General features: G+C 34.0%; 1 protein-coding gene and 1 long non-coding RNA gene across 9 annotated transcripts in view; both read left to right on the top strand.

Annotated features, from left to right (window-relative positions):
- Positions 1 to 18,387, top strand: part of LOC311618287 — a 1,465,663-nt gene that overhangs the window by 189,872 nt on the left and 1,257,404 nt on the right. The gene's annotated exons all lie outside the window — the stretch shown is intronic.
- CBLB (Cbl proto-oncogene B) overlaps positions 1 to 18,387 on the top strand; it is a 228,781-nt gene that overhangs the window by 2,643 nt on the left and 207,751 nt on the right. For all 3 annotated transcript variants that reach the window (XM_084875699.1, XM_084875701.1, XM_084875700.1), the window contains exon 3: positions 13,043 to 13,293. In XM_084875699.1, the coding sequence (XP_084731825.1) occupies positions 13,043 to 13,293 (251 nt within the window). The remainder of the gene's footprint in view (positions 1 to 13,042; positions 13,294 to 18,387) is intronic.

Here is an 18,387-nt window from a genome sequence, read left to right on the forward strand (position 1 = left end):
AAAGTATTATTTTGCAGGGATATGCTAAAGCCTTCATGAAATCAAATAGTATCAGTCACCTTTACTTTGGTTTGTAACTGTGTGCAAATATTTGCCATAAAAAGCCACTGTCAGTGGCATTAGCAAACACAGGAAGGTGATAAGATTTACTTTATTTTCATTTATCCTTATGGAAAGTACAGGTGGTTAGATGAATGATAGGCCTGCCATTCTGTGGCTGGTGGTGCTAACTGCAGAGCCAGAATATTTTTGCCAGATAAATATCCTTAGCTTTGGGCTTCAGTGTGACCTATTTAAGCTTCTGCCAATTTATTCAAATTGTGATATTAAAGTGGTCCAGACAGAATGACGTCATAGTGTCAGAACTGCAACTTGCTGCTTGAGGTCAGGTTTTGGTTTTTAGCATTGGATACTTAAGAATGAGGAGTATGCAGCTGGAAAAATTGCATGCATTTGGCAGGCACAATACTAGCTGTCTTTCCTTTTCTAAAATGTATGCAATTGAAGGTCACTCGTTGCTGAAATCATTATTTGGGTATACGAGAAGGAATGCAAGGTTTCCCTCTGACTTATCTGTTACACGAGTGGCAAAAAACGGGTCAGATTCTGCCCGGGAGCTGCTCCTCCCACACCACCGCCGCCTTTGAGTGGTCAGAATTTGTATAGGACAGCAAATGAACAAGATTTATGTAAGGAAGCGGTGAGCTATAGTTAACATACAGTTATTCTTTTTGAAACATTAAATATCTCCATTAATTTTGGTCTGTAACTTATGGTTAACATAAGTTGTATCTACTTTTAATTATTTCACCATGGTTTATGGTAATAGAGATGGATATTTAATAGCTAAGCTTCTGCCTATTGTTTATTTTATTAACCCTTTTGTGGATTTGGGTTTAGCCTCTTCATGTGAGAAACTTGACTTGTAAGGAAATCAATTATCTCAAGTCTTTACTTAGTGGAGTGTGGGTGTGGGTGTTGGCAAAGGTGCACTGTATGGTTTTTACCCCATTTGTCTTCATTGTCAGTGACAAAATTGTTCTGTGCACTTATGAATACATTCGTGGGCTTTCTGGAGGGAAACTACATAAATCGTTATAAAAGAGTTCAGTATGTTTGTTACTATTCTATTGCACATTAATAAAAAAGGAATTGATCATTACTAACTGAATATATATTTTTATTTAATTGTGTAGTGCACAAGCAATCCTCACATGTGTTTATCTTTTCATCTTTTTTTGTCAGTGGTGAAGGAAGTAGTTCAGATTCTCAACATTGTCCCAGTAATTACATCAGGAACTTTACTAGTAATCCAAAAGTTAATCCCTTGACACATCACCTAACTGTTTTGTAAAGTAATTGCAATAGTATGAATTTAGCTTGTGAATAACAGAAAATCATAATTTCAGTTTTAACTGGTAGTTATGTAAAGGGCAGGGTTAAGGGATATGAAGCGGTCCAGTAACTGTGTCCCTTTCCCTGACTTCTAGAATTTAAAATGGCCAACTGAGATTCCAGTTCTAATTGTTATGTTTTCAGAAGGAAGTCTTTCTGTGCAAGGTCACCGAGAGGAGAAGAGAGTAATTGTTCAGTTGTGTTCCTTACAAGATGCAAAGTGTTTTGTAACAAAACTTGAGTTGCATAGAATTAGCATAGTAAATTTACTGAGGAAAAGAATAGTAGCATATCCCAAAGCATCTCATATTTTCTGGCCTTAGTTCTCTGTGTTAGTATAACTCAGTAGCTGACACCAAACTCTTTCAAATTAGTTCATTTCTACTTGGTACAGTGATAGGACTATTACTCGTGAATACGCATTTGAACTCAAATACATTTGAAATGTAGAGTCCATTCCAAAGCTGTTGCAAAGATGGGTGTTTTTTTTTTTAAGCACTATATAATAAAACATTTATCGAGAGCCTACTATGTCCCTATTAAGTGCTTATACTGGGGTTGCAAAGTTAGATAAGATATAACTCTACTCCTAATCTGTCAGGGACTTCAGAGACCAGCAACAGAGCCAGACATAAAAATGCATAATTGCCATTTAGAATGGAAAGGGCTGTGATGCAGACTTAACACAGAGTACAGTGGCAGCAAAGTAGAGAACTGCCCCCTTGTTTTCTGGCCACTGTTGAGATAGTTGTCTGTTTGGATTCTGCTGGCCACTGCCTTTACGAACAGCATTATGGTACTCTTGCTAGAAGTGCTGAGGTGAGGTAAGGAAATGATTGCTAATCAGTATGGTAGGAGTGATAATTTATTAATGTGAGGTTCCTGAACATGATTTTCAGAAGCATCTTAGCCAGGTGATGAAAAATGGAGGAAACCATTTTCTATCTAATAGATACTAAATGTACTGATTATGTGTGGCAGTTCAGGAAATTATAAAATAATTAATTGATGGCAGAGAGCAAAGCATTTTGAGTACCTGTATGCAATTTTGTTTCACTGTTCTTGTCATTTATTTGAAATTACGTTACTGAGTTTTAAAAGTCTTTAGAAAATGATGCCAAACTGCCTTTTGTGCCTTTTATCTCAGTACATTTAGCACATTTGTCAAATCTGGCATATAATTCATTCTCTATTTCTGTAATTTCATTGTGACCATAATATATTTTAAAGTTTGTCAGTCGAAGAAGCTTGAATTATATATAACTATTTGTTGTGTTTGAGAATAATATCTTTCTTGGGCCCTTGGGACAGGAAGTACCATATATTTAAATAATTTTTTACGTATTTTCTTTTTCTTAGTGAAATTGTTCTGTGTTAGCAGAATCATGTGCCCAAGTAGGCCTATATAGATAAGCATGTGGGCAGTTTTGTTTAGTACTGAGTTAGGTTTTGAGTTTGTCTTAAATTAAGTGATCCTACAGTTTGCTACTTGTTACTTTTATTATGTTTATTTATTTAAAATATTTTATTGAATTTATTGGGGTGACATTGGTCAATAAAATTGTATAGTTTTCAGGTGTGCAATTCTATAATACATCATCTGTGTTTTGTATTGTGTGTTCACCATCCAGAGTAAAGTCTCTTTCAATCACCATTTATTTCCCCCACCCCCTTTCCCTTTGGTAATCACCATACTGTTGTCTGTGTACATGAGTTTTGTTTGCTTTTTTTTGCTTAATCTTCATCCACGTCTTCCCCCCCCCCCCCCCCCTTTCCTCTGACAGATGTCAATCTGTTCTCTGTATCTGTGAATCTGGTTCTATTTTGTTTGTTTATTTTGTTCATTATGTCCCACATATAAGTGAAATCATGGTATTTTTCTTTGGTTTATTTCACTTAGCATAAATCTCCAGGTCCATCCATGCTGTGATACTTGTTACTTTTAAAAAAAAGCTTTTGATAAAATAACAAACTTAAAGGAATCCTCCCAAGAGTTACCTTGGCTTATCCTTGTGATATAGGGCATATATGTAGCAGAAGCCTTAATCACTTAGTAATCTTTTAATTGGTATAAAATTTTAATCATTCAGATTTTGAATCAACTTCTTACTTTCTTTCAAAGTTGCTTTATATAATATCTATTGATTTCCTCATTCATTTGTCATATCCCAACTCTAGAGATAGAGATTTATAATTAATCATACCAGCCTATAAAATGCAGTAAGTGCTATAATATGGTATAAATAAAGTGCTGTGAGATAGTTTGTGGCAGAGGTGAACAGTTGGTATAGAATGCAGCATGGTGGAGGTACTATCAAGCTATTAATTTGTATGCTTTGCATTCCAGTGAGGTGGCGGACATAGGTTGAAGAAATAATTGGTAAAGGGAGATTGTGGAATGAGAGATGTGTGTTATAGGAAGACGAAGAGGCTTTTACAACTCTGTCAAGGAATTTGAACTTTGTTTATTAGACAAGAAACCATTAAAGTCTTTGAGCAGAGAAAAAGTCAAGGCTGTGGTGTAATCTCGACTCTACAAAGGAGGATTAAAAGAAAATAAACTTAAAAGTAGTAATAATGATCAAGAGAAATTAAAACAGACTGGGCAAGATATAATGAAGGGCTAAGTTAGAGAATTGACAGTAGGTATGGCTCAAATGTGGCAGGTATTTGGAGGTAAAATGTCCTGGTGACCCTTCGGATACAGAGAATGAAAGAAAAGGTGAAGTGAAAGTGACTCTTGAGGTTTTCAGCCTAGTTGACTCTGAAGGCAGTGATGCTCTTAATGATATAAGGAACATAGGAAGAAAAAGAGGAAGCTTGGGAGTTGGTGCATGATAAATTTGTTTTTGACCATGTTGAGTTTGACATGCCAGAGTGAAATTCATTTTGAAGTCAGAAAAATTGAATGTGCAGTTCAAGAGAGAAGTTGAAACTAGAGAAAATGTTTGGTAGATATGCCTATAGAGGTAGCATTTCAAGCTATAGATCAGTAAGAGATCAGCAAGGCAGAGTAAGTGAGAATAAGAGAAAAAGTCAGAGATGGGAATTTTTGGCTGTATGCCAGGTTGTATCTGTAATTCGATGGCAAGGACGGGAAAATAATGCTTCAAAGAACAGTGAGGAGAGAGGTGGGAAAATAATTAGAACATTTTGATTTCTTGGGTTGAGACAACATCAATAAGGAGATAGTTTCAAATTCTGAGAAAATCAAATTCAAGTGGAGAATATCATGTAGAATGAAAATTTAAGAAGTCTTTGAATTTCATGAATAAAGACCACTGTTGATCTGTCAGAGTAGTTTCACCTATACGATGGGTCTAGATTGGAAAAAAAATGTGTGGATTATTTAGAAATTGTTCTAAAATCATGACATTGTTCTAAAGTTATGATGCCTTAACAGTTTGAGCAGAGCATAACTTTGTGTTCGTGGGTGCTGTAGGAGATGTTAGTAGATGGTAGTTAAGGGATGTTGGTAGGGAAAGATTTAAGATGTAAAGTAAGTAGAAATAATTGATAAAGTGGCATCCTTGATTACAAGGGTGAGAAAGAAGGACTAAGAACAAGTAGAAGAGTAAACCCTTGGTAGATAACTAACTTCCACTCAGACAAAAGGGAAATAAGGAAATAAACACAAGTTTTGAGAGCATTTCTAAATTTTATCTTGGGTTATCAGGAAATTATTTAAGGTATAATAGTTGTAATGTTTAACAATGTGTTTTAAAATTGTATGTTATAGAATAAACAATATATATTTTTACTTGTCTTCTAGCAATTAAGTGGGTGAATAAGCAAAACATTAAAATGGAAATAATTTCTCACCCTATACATGAAAATCATCTTAGAAACATGCTGTGACTTAAATGATGCCAGGATGCTATTTTTATCTACTCTGTTTCAGCATATATTTAAGGGTCTTAAATATATTTGTAAGTTGCTGATTTCCCCCCCCTAGTAATGAAAGAAGCATTTTGAAAATTTTAGTTTTTTAACATATTCATACTTAAATAATTGTTAAGCTCACTCATAGTATCTTCCAATAGCAGTAATAAAACAATTATTAAATGTTTTACCTGTTAAAATTTTTATATCATAATGTGCTCAGGTAACTGCTCTGGGCTTATTAGCCTTATTTGCTGCTTTCCTGCACAAAACATTCCATATTTAAGAGTTTCAGGTAGTATGAAAAATTTTAGGAGGTAAAAAAGTGGTTAGTACCTTTGGTCTAATTCTCATACCTTTGCAAAACCTGAAGGGATCTTGTGATGTATGGTATAACAGCATATGGAAGGAGAAGGAATACTAAAAAATAGTCAACTATGTACCAGGACCTGTGCAGAGCATTTTACAGTTCCTCTTCTAAGAATTAAACATTCTAAGAGGTTTCCAGAAGAAGAAACTGACCCAATGTTGTAAAGCTAGTAAATGGCAGGGCCACATCTTAGCTTCTATTGATTCTAATGTCTATGTTCATGGTATGTAGATTCAAACACACTGCTCGATGGAGTCATATGATTCTGTCTCCTTCTATAACAAGTACTAAGTCAAGAGTATCTTTACTCCTGTATTTGATAAGATGAATTTGTTCTCACTTTTTTAGACAGATTTATCATATATTATAGACTTCCTATTTGTATTATTAGCTTCTTGTGAGAGATTCTTCCTTTGCTCCTTTCCTCTTTTTCTTCCTCCCCTTCATCAAGTATTTATTGCATATCTACTGTGTACAAGATTCTACATTAGGTGAGGTGATAGACCAGTGTGATTAGATATGTTCTCTCTACCCTTAAGAAAATTCTATTCTTTTTTTTTTTTTTTTTTTAATAAAATATGTTTCTATTTTTAGAGAGCGAGTAAAGGAGAGGGATAGAGAGAAAGAAAGATTGATGTGAAAGGGGAAACAGATCGGCCACCTCCTTCATGTCTCCTACTGGTGATTGAGTCCGCAACCCAGGCGTGTACCCTGACCAGGAATATAAGTACAACCAATGGACATAAAACTCTGGGGAGGGAGGGTATTTATGGGAGGAGGGGGGCAAAAAAAAAAATCAATAAAATATATTAAATAAATAAATAAATAAATAAATAAAATAAAATAAAATTCAAGTGATATCAAAAAGACCTCATTGGTGAAGTAGAAAATAAACTCAAGCTAAATTAACAAAAAAAATAAATAAATAAACTGGTGACATCCTGGTTCATGGGTCTACACTCAACCACTGAGCCACACCAGCTGGAATCCATTTTTATTTGGAAGAAAAATTGCAAACAAATGAATATACAATTGCAATTTTTATTACAACTAATTAGTTTTTAAATGATGCTTCATTATATCAGTCTTCTAAATAAATCTTTATTGAAAACCATAGAGGAATTGTTAGTTTCCTCCAAATCCAATTTTATATGCTAACTTTCTTATTTTGCCCAACTGATATTCTATGTAGGAAGAGTTTATATTATTTTTATACTTCTTACATTTTATACTTTATACATTTTGCCTTTTGTACACTTAGTGATGATTTGCTGAATTCAAATGGAAAGACCTGTTGGCAGTAATAACTCCAGGTTTTAGACAAGTGGTCAGACCAGAACTTGGTTCAGCAACCTCTGTACTCAAGTTCTGGCCAAGAAAGAGTTCAGAGCCAAGATTCAAACTATAAGAGAACATTTACGTGGAAAGAGAGGAAGAAGTAGTGAGCTCTATAAGAAATAGGCTCAGGAAATAAGTTACAAAGGTAAAAGAAGGGCCTTGGAGCTTAGGAGAGAGAAAGCTAAAGGTGCCTGGCCTGGGGGAAGCAAAGGGGAACTTGAAGAGCATGGGTGTGCTTCTGAGAGGGACAGTGTGCTGGGTTCTCTGTCCTAAGGGCTTTTAAGGGTGGAGACTTTAGGGGAGGCCCCAGGGGGAGGATCTCAATAGAATATTCATCAGCTTTCCAGGTATCTCCTTTCAGGGTCCTGACTGGTTGGTTGGCACCAGGGCAGGGGGTCATTAGTCAGTGCATCTGGTCCTGAGGCCAGCCATGCATCCCTTGTCTGGTTTTGCTGCTTTTCTGGTCCTGTAGCTGAAACACAACTGAAGTCTAGAGGTTATCCCTAGGGGTTAGTGCAAAGGTTTGTTTGGGGGTTGTATGAAGTTATCCTTCTGTCTCTTGTTCATCCTCTAAGGTGGTCTAAAACTAGCAGTAGGTCAGGCGAGGAAAGGTCAGGGGAGAGTCTGAACTGTATTACTAGCATATGCTGGAACAGGAAGGTTGCCTAGGGGCGAAGTCCTTGTTTTCCCAGTTTTGCCTGATGTTAGGCACTTGGGGCTTTTAGTCCTGGTGACCTGTACTTGGCCCATCGTCTTTGTTCTGCTCATGTCTAACTGCCTACCAAAAACCCAAACTACTTATAGATGCTTTTTATCATGATGATGTGCTCTTATGTAACTGTAATACAGAACCTCTTACAACATTTACATGAGAAGCAGAGATAAGGCATTCTTTCAGGCTTTCCATATTGTCTTTAAAAATGGTTATTTCACTTTGTGGGTACCTTACTTGATTTAATATAACTGAATGCCCCATGAAGTGTGGTGTGTTTCATACTGAAAGTCTGCTACCATATAGACACAATGTCTTACTGTTGAAGTTTCCATTTGGTTCAGTGTACTTTCTTTCATACATTGTAGGACCTGGTTTGACCTTGTTTGCAAGAAATATGTTGGATGACCTAATACCTCTTTGTTACCTATTGGTTGGAAATTTTAATTAAGGCAAAGTCAGGAAACTCTTTAAATGCAAGTGTTCTAAGAATAATTAATGGGTTTTTAAATTCTTATAAATTCTGTATTTATAGTTGTGCTTTTGCTTTGATATGACTGATTATAAATTTTTATGTATGTGTATACATATACATGAATCTATTGAAAAATATATATATACACAGTATGTATAAATTAGACATATATTTTTATGTATGTCAAACAATGCGGACATATATAGACAGGTCTGCTTAAAATTCTTTACATACATTTAAACAAATACACCGGGCAGTTGTTTACTGTAATGAAGAGAGTGCCTGACTCTCAATTAGGTTCCATTTCTGTGTTTTAGTATTGTCATCTCAAAGGGAAGGAGTTAGTCTTGATGATCCCCAAGGTCCTTTTTAGCTAGCTCTAAAATCCTTTGAGTCAGTGACTATAATGCAATTTTTAGCCTAATTCCAATACTAAGTGTTTTGCCTTTTAGTTCAAAAGCAAAGAGGAATGTTGCTAATGAACTAATGCTTTCATGTTTCAGTCAATGCCCGGAAAAGTTTATCATTGTAAAGTGTGACTGCAGATTTGTTCTTTGGTAAACTCTTCTGTGTTGGGACCACTTTCATTCCCTGGGTACTTCTAGGAGAGGTCAAAATCAGAACTTGAACCTTGTGGTGATCTTGATTTTTCTTCTTAATATACTGCTTTATGAAAAGCAATTTTTCTTTCCCTGGCTTTGGCTATCTTTGCACATAACAAGCACTCAATAAATATTTATTGAATTGAATTGAATTTGACCTTTTAGAAGGCATAGTCCTGGTGTAAGGTTATTCATTTTCGGCAGGAGTGGTCATAAATTAGAATTTAATACTAATCCACCTGATGAACTTCATGCTTAGCAGCATATGGTAGTTCAGCATTGTATGTTGCATGTTCCTCAGTGCAAATTTAGAAAACTGTGTGACCTGTAGGGGCCTGATGAACTGACTAGCCAATTTCAAATCTACTTGCACCGCTCACCCATGGATTTTCTGTTTCCCCATGATTTCGAATGAGGGCATTGACTCTGCTCTTCACACAATGTGGACTCTGCTTCCTCTGAAGCCTTTGCACACCCTTTGCGTGGACTATTCCTTTTACAAATTTCGGTATGCCTTTCTTAACGCTCCCATGTAGCACTTCATACATTCCTGTTTTGCATTGCTCAAATTCTCCTGCAATTCTTTTCTAGGCCACTAGTCCTTTTCACTACAAAACTCACAGATCTGTTATTTCTTTCTTTCTATATTCTCTAGCGCCTGAAACAATGCCTGACACAAAGGTTTGTAAAATTAAAAAATGAGTCCCAAAGTTTATGTAATTTGCAAATGGAATAAAATAAAAATGTAAATAAGTATAGCCAAGGATCATTGATTATATGTCTGGTACTAATTAAATTACGATATAGGTAGAAAGAAGGTCAGCCTGAGATTCAGAAGATGCAGGCTCTTGTGTTGGATTAATGACTTCTTAATAGTCCCTTAATCTTTGTTGCTTTATCTGAAAATGAATGGTTTGGACAGGATCTTTACTAAGATCCCTTAGAGCAGAATTGCCTTGCTCCTAAATTAATTATAGAGAACTAGGTCTCTTCTGCCAGACTCCTTGAGGCAGGAAGTATCTTCTAATCATCTGTAATTTCCTGGCACAAAGCTTAGTACCTGGTATATAGTAGTAATTCAAACAATATTACTGAATGAAACAATAAATTCCCAGAGAGAATTACGATTTAAATAAAGCAAATGAGAAAAAGATTAGGTAGATAATATATAGTTAATTAAAAATGTATAACATTTAAACGAATCTATTGAAGAATAGTTATTTGCAATGTCTGAAAAAAGTACCTGGGAGAAATTTTTTATTTATCAATTAATATATTCAACAATAGAGGAAATGAATTTGCAATTGCCCAGTTCCCTAACTACAAGTTAATAATTTTTTAAATTGTAACATGTTGTACCAAGTTTTATGTGCTGAAATTTAACTGCTCCTGGAGGAAGTTGGTAGAGATCTTTTTGAAATTTGTATATACTTTTGATACTATTGTTTAGTCTTAAGAATTGAAAAACTGTATCTTATTTCAACTAGGATTTCTGAAATCATTTACATATTTGTGACTTACTCAGACTTTAGGGAAGTTTTTACATTTAAACTATGCCTATACCTTTGGGTTATTGATTTGAATATTAGTGTAGTTAAATCATGAAAACAGAGAAGTAATATAATCATACTATTTATGTATTTCATATATACTTTATGTATATATATGGTATGTGGTATTCCAGAATTAACCAAGTCATCTGTATATTCATTTATTAGTTCTGTACTATATGCTAGACAGCTCTGTTTTGGGCACTGTATACAACAAAGAGGAAGATATGAAGATGCTCTCAGTGAATGTAATAAATGGTTGTCTTAAGGTAGGGGCTCATGCTTGATAGTTTGAGGAAGATTTTTTTCTCCCCATAAAAAATTATATGTTTTTTATTTTATAAAAGCAAGAGAGATAATAAGTTTAAGAGTACTCTTTTCATTTGTTGTTTTCTTGAGTTTTTGAAAAATTTAATTAATTTTTAGAGAGGAAGGGAGAGGGAGAGAGAAAGAGAAACATTGATGTCAAGTATGGGACATCAATCTGTTGCCTCCTACCAGGGATCCAGCCCACAACCTGGACACGCGCCTTAACTGAGAATTGAATCAGCAACCTGTTGGTGCATGCCATGACATCCAACCAACTGAGTTACATTGGCCAGGGCTTCTTATTTTTTTGTTTGTGTTTCTTGAAAGTAGTATTATTCAGCTGCTTTCTATTTGGCCCAGGCATTTTTATGGGTATCCAGCAGTGGATGCAAGTTTTGCATGATCTGAAATTTGGAGGGGACCTTTTAATTAAAAAAATATATACAAAAGTATAAATACAAAATTGGATATGAAGGTCAATTTTCTTTGAACAAAAAGTTATAACAAGTCATACTTTAAAAGTATGAGAAATTCACAAACATCAGGGAATTTCCACTTTGTACATTTTATACTTTGATTCTCTTACATTATCCACTGGACACACTGAGATGACCGGATTTGACCTGGACCTTCCTGCTCCTATGCTGGGCTAGTCAGTATTGTGGGCACTTAAAGTATTTCTGAAGCTATTCTTTTATTACAACTGCTGGCAGTAATTTAATTCTAGAAATGACTGTGCACTTCACATGTACCTTCCACTAAAGCTAAACTAAATGTATCTTCAGCCCAAATTCTAATTAGCCTGATTCCATAAATGCCCATGTCTACTCCATTGCCAACCAACAGGATACGTGTGATGGAAGGAAAGTCATATTAGAAAAAGATGGCAGTCTTAGCCAGTTATGTTTAAAATGTCTTGCTCTTGAAAATCTTACAAAATAATAATAATAATAATAATAATAATAATGATAGTAATAATGAAGGCCTTAGAGCCAGGTGTATGAGGGAACCTCAAGTTTACTCTTCATTAGCTTTTCAGTAAATGTGCCTGTATGTGTATATTTTTCAAGTTCACTCTATGTATGATCTTAAGCAATTCCCAATTATTTAATTAAATAATTGGATGGTTCCTTATACCCTGTCACAAGAACATGTGAAAGTGAATGTACTCCCAGTGGTTGTGCAGCACCTGATGGAATGACTGAGTGGTTATACTGTAACACAGGTTTATAGGCATGGTTGATAATCTGGGGTGGTGGAAAAGGCTCGTTCTAACCTGACACCATTTACTACCTAATAACTCAGTTATTAAAATTGCACTTATGTTTTATTCTCCTTAGGGTTAGGAACAATATATAAAACATTAATTAAAATCTATAAAAGCATTTTACCTAGGAGTTCAATGTAGTAAAATAATATATAGATATGAAACATTAGTTACCAGCAGAAGAGTCTCATTCCTCATTTTTATTTTAAAAAGAGAATGTTAGTGGTATGCAATAATTAATACCCTGGAGTTCTATTAACTCATGAACAATGAGACATTGTAGACGAGAAGTTGAAAACTTTAGGACTTGAAAGTAAAGGTATGATTGAAGTAAAACTGAGCAAAAAACCAAAAAACCAAAAACAAAACAAAAAAACAACAAAAACAACAAACAAACACCACCCAGAGAAAACCTCATGTATATAAACAACATTATGGTGATTACCAGAGGGAAAGGGTGTTAGCAGGAGGTAGAACAGGGTAAAGGAAGAATAAATGGTGATAGAAAGAGACTTGACTTAGGGTGATGAACACACAATACAATATACAGCTGATGTTCCATAGAATTGTGCACCTGAAAACTATATACTGTAGGTCCTCGAGTTATGTCTGAGTAATGTGATTTTTCGCCATAAGTCGGAACCTATCTACATAAGCACCTACTATGTCACTCACATGGAGCACATGCACAGCAGTAATGAAGTGAAACTAAAAAAAATTTAAAAGAAAGATAACAATTCCTGACCTTTACTTGTGGTAAATTACGTTGAAATGGTGGAACTTTTATATATATATATATATATATATATATATATATATATATATATATGGGAGATGGTGACATAACCACAAAATGACTTAAGTCGAGTCCAATGTAACCCGAGGATGGCCTGTAATTTTATTAACCAATGTCACCTCAATAAATTAAATTAAAAAAATAAAACTGAATAGGAGGAGAAGGAAATAGATTTTAATTGTATTAAGAGATATTTGTCAACTCTTTGTAGACTGGTGTTAATAATTTAAAGTCAAAATTCATACTATGGAAAATAAAGAAATAGTACATAGCTTACTAAGTATCTCTATAAAAAAAAGTATTTGTGGTTCATATGACATGTTTTATTTTTGTCTTTGTTTTTCAGGTCAGACTGTGCCAAAATCCCAAACTTCAGTTGAAAAATAGCCCACCATATATACTTGATATTTTACCTGATACATATCAGCATTTACGACTTATATTGAATAAATACGATGACAACCAGAAACTTGCCCAACTCAGTGAGAATGAATATTTTAAAATCTACATTGATAGTCTAATGAAAAAGTCGAAGCGGGCCATAAGACTCTTTAAAGAAGGCAAGGAGAGGATGTACGAGGAGCAGTCACAGGACAGGTAAGGCTATTTTGGATTTTATTTCTTAGTGTTAAAGTCATTTATGTTGCTTTTTGTTTCACAGGTAGCATAAATGTCAAAATGTGTTTACTTTGGGGAAATGTCATTTCAATTGTGTATTCACTTTTCACATTATCTAGACCTTGTAGTTTTACAAAAATTTGTGGTAATAGCTAATTTGTGAGAGAGTGTTCTTATTTTTTTAAAATAGATATTATATTTTAGATTTATAAAAAAATTACTTGGAAAGTACCCTCTCTCTTATATGCAGTTATTCCTATTATAAATATTTTGTATAGTGCGGTACATTTGTTACAGTTGATGAACCAATATTGATACAGAATTATTAACTAAAGTTCATAGTTTGTATTAACGTTCACTCTTTGTGTTGTACAGTTTTGTGGGTTTTGACAGATGTATAATGTTATGTAATTTTTAGTGCGGTATCATCTTAGAATAGTTTCACTGCTTATAAAATGCCCTTTGCTCCTCAGTATGGTTTAACCCTCTTATGAAGTCATATTATTGAAAGTTCGTAATAATGTAATGTTTTCAGACTGGCTTCCTTCACTTAACAATATGCATTTAAGGTTCTCCCATGTCTTCATAGCTTGGTAGCTCATTTATTTTTATCACTGAGTAATACTAATTACATGGGTAGACCACAGTTTGCTTATTCATTGACTTGTTGATGGACATCTTGGTTCCAGTTTTTGGCAAGTATTGATAAAACTGCTGTAATTAATCATATGCAGGTTTTTGTGTGGACATAAGCTTTCAGCTCTTTGAATAAATACCTAGGAGCATGATTGCTTGATCTTATGGTAAGCTTATGTTCAGCTTCGTAAGAAATTCCTAAACTGTCTTCCGAAGTGGCTGTAATGTTTTGCATTGCTACTGGTTTCCTATTGTTCCACATCCACCAGTATTTGATATAAGAAACACTGTCTTTAAGATGGAGTCTCGATTGAATGTGTGGGTGTTGTAGATGTGGGTGAGAGATGTAGTTTCCATTCTCATACTTGTCTATTAAGTGAGAAACTGGACTAGGGTGGAGGAGACAGCAACTGACTCCTTATTTTGTGTCTATAATTTTTGAATTAGAGACCCCTCATTAAAGCTTCGTTGTTTGGCTAATTTAATGTTAAATTTTATGATCTATGGTACCTTAAACCAAGTAAAGAATATAACAAATCATTTGATTTCTAGGGTATTTTAAATATATTGGGAATATTCACTGGTAGTGCTACTTTACTTAGATTTCCAAACTGAAAAACAAAGACAGTATTAATTAAAATATATGATGTTTTAACATAGTTCAGTTGAATTTCAGTTTAAGTTAACCTCTGTGGAATTTATTTTCCTTTTATATATAGAAAAATCTCTAAGAAATCTCTAATGTTTCTTTCAGGTTGGAAAAATTAGCCTAATGATACATATGATTGTATAGAAAAAATTAATTTACCTAGGTATGCAGACTCTGAATTTATCTGTAAATACCAGAAAAAACAAATAGTCCAGAGAGAATAAAATCATCTTATTTAAACATAGGAAAACCCTCTCCCAAATGTAAAATGGCATAAAGATTTATTTACTCATAATTTGCTCTTTAAATTAGTGATGATCCCTAACATAATCATACTAGTCCAGCCAATTATATAACTGTAGATTTCATCACAATATTCTTGGACCAGTTTATATATCTTGAATGTGGTAAATCTTCCAGTTGCCTTTTAGCTTAAAGCTCTTAAGACTGTTCTACAGGACTGCCCAGGGCAGTTTGGATTGCCAGAAGGAACCAGAAATAAGGTAGAGATGTATCCAGGTGATTATTTCTTCTTAGGCCTTTCAAGAATGGCCAAGATTGTGAGATGCTAGATGTTTGTTTAAAACTATTTTCAGCCAAAACCGGTTTGGCTCAGTGGTAGAGCGTCGGTCTGCGGATTGAAAGGTCCCAGATTCGATTCTGGTCAAGGGCATGTACTTTGGTTTCGGGCACATCCCTGGTGGGGTTTCTGGCTCTCTATCTCTCTCCCTTCCTCTCTGTAAAAAATCAATAAAATATATTTTTTAAATTCTATTTTCACTTCGTAGTTCTACCATTGATCTAATAAAACTAAGTTTTTCTAGAAATATCTTTACAGTTCTTAGTAGCCCTGAATTCCCAGATTTAATAGCCCCGAAATTCCTCCTAGTCTCTTAAAATTTACATTTTAGGATATTAGGACAGTGAGAAGGTGTGTAACTTCTAGGTCAGGAATTTGAGTTGATACAGTGTTTTAATTGGTTGTAGTAATTTGTAATATGGTAAACTTGTATCCCACTTTTTACATCTTTTATAGTAACTTGAAACATTTGCTAACTCATTAGTTATAACAACTATTTCATTTATAAATTTTTATATTTGTGACTTTTTGTGTAGGAGCATATCATAGGGACTCTATAAATTTTGATTGATTATAGATTTTTATAGATGATAATAGATTGCATAATGCTGACTGATTACATTGATACTATTTAAATTCTGTGTTGTAAGTGTCTAAATTTTTTCACTCTCCTAAATTTAACCTTAAGATAAAGTTTATTAGTATTTGTGCTTGTCTAGCATTCCTAGTTAGATTTCATTGTCATCCATGTTCCATATTCTGATAGTATTCTGTGGCCAGCTGTGTTTATACAAAATTTACATTTGATAAATATCTTGGTCCATTGTAACAAGGACATAGATTTTAGACTTATTTTTTTTTATTTGGTAGTAATATGTTTTTACTCTCAATTCTAGATTCCCTTAGGATTCCAAATGCAAACTGAGGCTGAAATGTGCCATTGTATATAGGAGCTCTTTGGCATTTTGTTCTATAGACTATATAAGAAACAGTAAAAAATGATTATCATTGTTAGGCAATAGAGTATTCCATTTAGTAGAATGGCTATTACATGTATGATACACTAATTATTGGGAATATTATAAATTCCCTAAAATATATTTATATTTTTAATTCTATAAATGATGTCACTAAGTACATTAGTATTATTAGGTTAAAAATGTAGGACAGTTATAGTAGAAATATTAACTTGGAGTTCATTGTGTAAATCAGTATTTTCTCTAGTGATTTAGTACTTTATTGAAGAAAATTATGCTAGATGAGTATATGAATCCAAATGTTTATTTTAACGTTCCTATTGTATTAAAAATAGACTCTGTGGATGCTTTAAATGTAAGGGCAAATGGGTAAAATTCATGTATCAATTTTGAACTATTTTTGCTTTAACTGATTGTGAAAATATGAGTAGTCTGAATTTTTAAAGTAACAACATATATGTGATAAAAATACAAACAAATAGAAAGATAAATATAGTAAATGCCACAAAATGTATTTCCTGTATAGAAGGCAAGAGGTATAAAGTATAGATATATTTATTTACTACTGAAATAGGTCCTAAGGCACATAGTGCAAGCTTCTTGCTTTGAGAATAGGTGGAATAGTGATTTCTGTAGAGGCAGGCTGCATGCTTTGCTCGACTTTTACAGTAATCTCTTCTTTCTCTTGTATCACTTTTCATCCATGGTTTTTTCTTTTTTCTACTTATAATTGAACCTCTCCCTGAGCTCGTGCTTCTCTAGCTGAGTATCTAAACCATTCTGAGCTGGTATTTTTTGGAAGAGTAATTCAGTGATTTTTGGCACACATAATGTTTTTGTGCATATGTGTGGAATGGAGGTTAAGGATCTTGTGGAGAAGGGGTAATTTATAGTTTGAAGTACAGAGAAGAAAACAAACATCTTATCGCTTAAAGTGTTAGTGGCAAAAGCAAATGGGTATGAAGATAGTGATCACTGACAAATGTAAACACTGATAGAATGCCTTTCTTTGGTGACTTGACTGGCAGTTTCATCAGATGACCATTTTAATAATAAAATGTACTATTTCATATAAAAAGTTATGTATTAATCACAGACTCTGCAAGGCCTGATGTTGGGCACTGTTTTTAAGAACACTCAGAGGTGGTGGCCTAATATTCAGATCAGGATATTCAGATTTTCCATATTTTAGAACTGCTTCAGTGAATCAGAGTGCTATAACCCATTGTTTCCCTCTCACCCTCTAGTTTATAACCACTGAAACAAAACCAAAAGTTGACTGAGGTGTTAAATAGCTCTGTGTTTGATAACCTATCTGTAAGAAAATAAAGGCTTTTAAAATATTTGTGCCAGAGAGACACACATAGATGTTGTGTTATTTTTTATGTCTTTTAAAGCCCTGGACCTTTTCTTGTGCACATGTATTGTAGAAACAAACCATAATTTGTATAGTTGGTATAATTATATTCACTCCAATTAAGATTTTTTTTTTACAAGGATTTTGACATAAAAAAATTAGTTCTAGAAAAGGATAACCTTTATTAAAATCTTTCAGGAAAAAAATATTTTCTCCACTGACCATTTGGCTGAAGAAAGAAAAATGTATAACCTGTTACATTAATAAAATGCCTTTCCTGCTAAAGGACTGCAGATCACTTGGCTTGCTGTTTATATCTGTGTTGTGATTTATGAGTTAGTGTACCAAAAACATTGTGGAAGTGACATATTAAAGATACATGGTTCAGTAAAAAGTTGAATTAAAAACATTAGTTACCACAGTAATAATAATAAAAGTGACAACACACAAAACTGCAAACAAACCTACTTTCTTTCCTCATACCACTGTATGACAACATTGCTTTGGCCAAAGAATAATGTTGCATTAATTTAAATATTTATGTTTGTACAATATAAACACAAAACATGCTGGTTACATGGTCATCGAAATAGTTCAGAAATTCCTCATGGGTTTTCAGTTTAACCACCTAAAGAGATTGACCTGTTTGCACAACGTGGGCTTTATGTAATAGTTTTAATTACTACTGGACCTCACAGGTTAATGGCCTTGTTTGTAGTGTCACGTAGTTCCACATTTTCTCCGAGGCAGCTCTGTGCATAGGAGCAGGAAGTGAGGAAAGAGTGCTGATGAACTGAGTACAGCAATCTCACGGTCTGAGGCCATTTCTGCCCCAAGTGTCTTTGTGACCTTGTTGGTTTCCTGACTCCAGTCT

This window comes from Pipistrellus hanaki (genome assembly GCF_964339955.1).
Source record: "Pipistrellus hanaki genome assembly, chromosome: 2".
NCBI classification, from domain to species: domain Eukaryota; kingdom Metazoa; phylum Chordata; class Mammalia; order Chiroptera; family Vespertilionidae; genus Pipistrellus; species Pipistrellus hanaki.